Source organism: Myotis davidii, unplaced genomic scaffold (genome assembly GCF_000327345.1).
Source record: "Myotis davidii unplaced genomic scaffold, ASM32734v1 scaffold2573, whole genome shotgun sequence".
Taxonomy (NCBI): Eukaryota; Metazoa; Chordata; class Mammalia; order Chiroptera; family Vespertilionidae; genus Myotis; species Myotis davidii.
In genome coordinates this window covers 76464-79890 of record NW_006284359.1, presented here as the reverse complement: position 1 = coordinate 79890, position 3427 = coordinate 76464, and the positions used below count along the sequence as shown (strand labels likewise).

The 3427-nt window shown below is 56.6% G+C and overlaps 1 protein-coding gene across 1 annotated transcript; it reads right to left on the bottom strand.

The window, feature by feature from the left end:
• Positions 1-2600: 2600 nt before the first annotated feature.
• Positions 2601-3426, bottom strand: UBL4A (ubiquitin like 4A; the record flags this gene model as incomplete). Its single annotated transcript, XM_006754791.2, has 3 exons — positions 2601-2786; positions 2898-3112; positions 3306-3426. Coding segments are annotated over 3 exons (447 nt in total), but the record flags the coding sequence as incomplete, so codon positions are not given.
• Between the last annotated feature and the right edge of the window lies 1 nt (position 3427).

The following is a 3427-nucleotide window of genomic DNA, read 5'->3' as shown; positions in this document are numbered from 1 at the left end:
TAATGACCTTTTTTTAAAAAAAAAAAACCTTATCCTAGAAGCTAGGACATTTTTTCCATTGATTTTAGAGAGTGGAAGGGAGGGGGAAGGAGGAGAAAGGAGGAGGAGGAGGAGAGGGAGAAACTTCGATGTGACAGAGACACATTGATCAGTTGCCTTCCACACGTGCCCCTGAAATCCAGGCATGTGCCCGACAAGAATAGAACCCGGGACCCTCTGGTGCACAGGCTGACACTAACCACTGAGCAACAGTGGCCAGGGCACCAATGACCTTCTGGTTACTAATGCAGAGGAGGCTCTGGCCTGCCTTCACTTTGCCTCTTGGCAGCCCTGTGGAAGGGCGTTCTTGGCGCCTGACACTGAGCTAGCTCTCCCTGTGGCCTTGCATCGGGGTTGTTCCTGGCCTCTATTTTATCTCCAGTTGGTGAAGTTCAAGGCCCAGTCCTCTCCCCTTCTCACGCCACACTCTCTGGGAAGCCACCTCATCCGTCTTCACAGGTTCTAGGACGTTCACAGAACTGTCCACAGGTAGCCCCGATCACAGAAGGCTGCAGACAGCTCTGGAATCAGACCAGGCCTGGCTCCATCAGCTCTTCCTTTACTGAGGCTCCTATCACACACCCTGGACTCCACTCCTGTCTCTACATCCTGCCTGATCACCCTGCTGCGTTCCTGACCCCCGTGTCCAACTGGCCAGATGTCTCCTAACCACCAGATGGCTGTCACCCCCAAGCCAGGAGGCACTGGCACAAGGAACTCAGCAGCCGCCTCTAGGGTCTGAAACGTGCATCTGCGTGTCGCTCCTCCTGCAGTGACAGTTGTCACTTGGGGCCACCATTTCCCCTCCCCAAGGACCTGGCTTTTATTGAGAATTCCCTCTCCCATCCACAGCACATGCGTGCCCAGGGTGGCTGGCCCCCCACTACCCCCCACTACCTGCCCCTGGACAAAATGATTGGAGGCACGACCCAGTTCTGAGCAATAAAAATGAGAGTTTATTTGCTGGAGGCATGTGAGAAAGAAGCTATGCTACAGGGCGAGAAGGTGCTGGCTATGAACGAGGGGATCAGTGGAAGCTGCAGGCAGCCATCTTTGCTCCTGAGGCGGCAGCCTGGGGTGAAGCAGACCGTGCAGAGCACAGAGGGGAGGTAGGAAAGAAGGTGCTGCCTATGAACGAGGGGTTCAGTGGAAGCTGCAGGCAGCCTGGGGTGAAGTAGACGGTGTCGAGCGCCGAGGGGAGGTAGGAGGAAACTGGGTATTTGGTAAAATTGTTCATCTGCTGCCTATACCCCTGGACTTCTCAGTTTTGTAAACCGGTAAGTTTCCTTTATTGTTTAAACCACTTTCCTTTATGGTTAAACCAATGATGGGAAACCAAAAGCAGCCTGGCTGAAATAGTTCTTTTTTGGATCAAAGCCTCACATTCACCTTTAGTGCTATTGAAAACTTCAACATAAAATTCCTGACTCAGAATAAAGGAGGGCGTTGGCAGGTCTGTCACGTGAGCTGCCAGGTCACACGGGCTCCCACGCAGGCCCTGTTTGATATTCCCAGCTCTCCGGTGGGGCCTGGGCTTCCGTCTGCTCTTCAAATCCTTCGCCCATCAGGCCTCTGTCCTTCTTCCCAGCCCAGGGCGGGTGGCAGGGCTCGGGTATCCATTCCTCCTGTGCACACGGCTTCCTTCCCGCCTCAACTGCCCTGGTGACCTCCTCCAAGGAGCAGGCGCCTAGGTGAACTCTAGTGCCCACATACCAGGCAAGTGGGAGGACCAGTGCCACCAGGCTGTGCTTCTGCCCGCTCCCTGGCACTCCGAGGTTTCCTTCTGGGCAGCGAGGGGCGTGCAAAGTGAAAGCCCTTGTGCACACGTGGTGGGGGGAGGGTCTGCTTCCATTCTATGGGTGAGCACATGGCACGGGGGCCCAGCTGAGGCCTGGCTCTGGCACTGCCTTGATGAGTGACCTCAAGCCAGTCACCTGTAATCCTCACGGAGCAGGAACTACCCGTGTCCAGCGGGAGTCAAGTACAGAGGGTCCCCAGGGAAGAGCTTGACAGGAAGGGCCAGGAAACCCCCTCTCTGGGCCACGCTTGGATATTGCTTGGCTGCTGGCCTCAGTTTATGGAACATAAAGGAGAGGACGCTGCAGGCACCCGCCCCGCCCGCCCCCGGTCTGGAGTCAGGATGAAGGAAACTGAGTGAGGTTTAAGGAGTGGCCTTCACTGGGCAGTCAATGGCGGGGACCAACGTGGCACAGGGAGTTGCCTGAGGTCACACCACAGAGCTGGGCAATGTTCACCCCGACTCCCCAAGCTGCTTTTCCTTCATTGCATGCACACTGGCTGCAGCAGCTGGGGGGCCCGGGACTGGCTGGCACTCGGCCTCCCACCCAGGTTGGACCTGCCAGAGGTCTCATCCTGAGGCACTTAGAGAAATTGGCTGGACTTGGGTTCAGGCTCCCTCACTTCATTGCAAGAAGTGTCAGCCGTCTGACCTTTTGAGGTGGAGGAGCCAACCCAGGGCAAGTGCTTTCAGCGGTGCCTGGCACCTCGCAAGAGCTGGGTACAGGTTCCTGGGTACCCACCAGCTAGTATTATAAACCAAATTGCAACATGAGGACACATTTAATGCTACATGCAGCTTGCAGCCTGGCCAGGCTCATCCCCACACTCTGTGAATCTTATTTAGAGAACCCCTTCTCCTTAACTTCAGTGACTTCAGGGTTCAGGAAGCGGTTAGCTAAACGTTCGATGTCATCCAGGGTCAGGCGGCTCAGGGACTTCTCATAATCCTGAGGAGAGAAAGCCAGGAGGATTCAGGGGGTGCCAAAGGGGGTACACCAGGCCAGAGGCAGGTGGGAGCAGCTAGGACAGGAGTGGGCATCTGGGGCTACCCTTCTCACCCTCTGTAGTTGATCTAGGACCCTGTTGGCATCTGCGGCACTGAAGTGGCGGGCCAAGACTTTGGCAATCAGCTGCCAGGCGGGTGGGCGCAAGGGCGGGGCCTCGGCCAGTTTCTGTGTGGCACTTTCTTCCAGTAACACCTTCTCCAGAGGTTTGACCACGAGGTTGAGCTTGGAATTGGGCCCGATGCTGTAATCGGAGAGTTTTTTCCCATCTACCAAAAAGAGATCAATGAGGTCATGACCCACGGCGGTGGGGGCGGCCTCAGGGATTGCTGTGACATCTGGCTGAGGTGGGGTCAGCCACCGCCTAGAAAGTCAAGTGGCCGATGCCCCAGCCCTAGCTCGGCCTAGACACCCGACCACGATTTCGTGCAGGTCTCCCTGGCCGCCTCCTCTCCCCTTTACCTGCCAGGGCCTTGCCCTTGAACAGCAGCCGCTGCTGGCGCACGGGGACGTTCAACTTCTCGGAGACCAGATGCTTCAGCGTGGACACCAGCTCATCCTCCGACACCTGGCCAGGCCGAAGG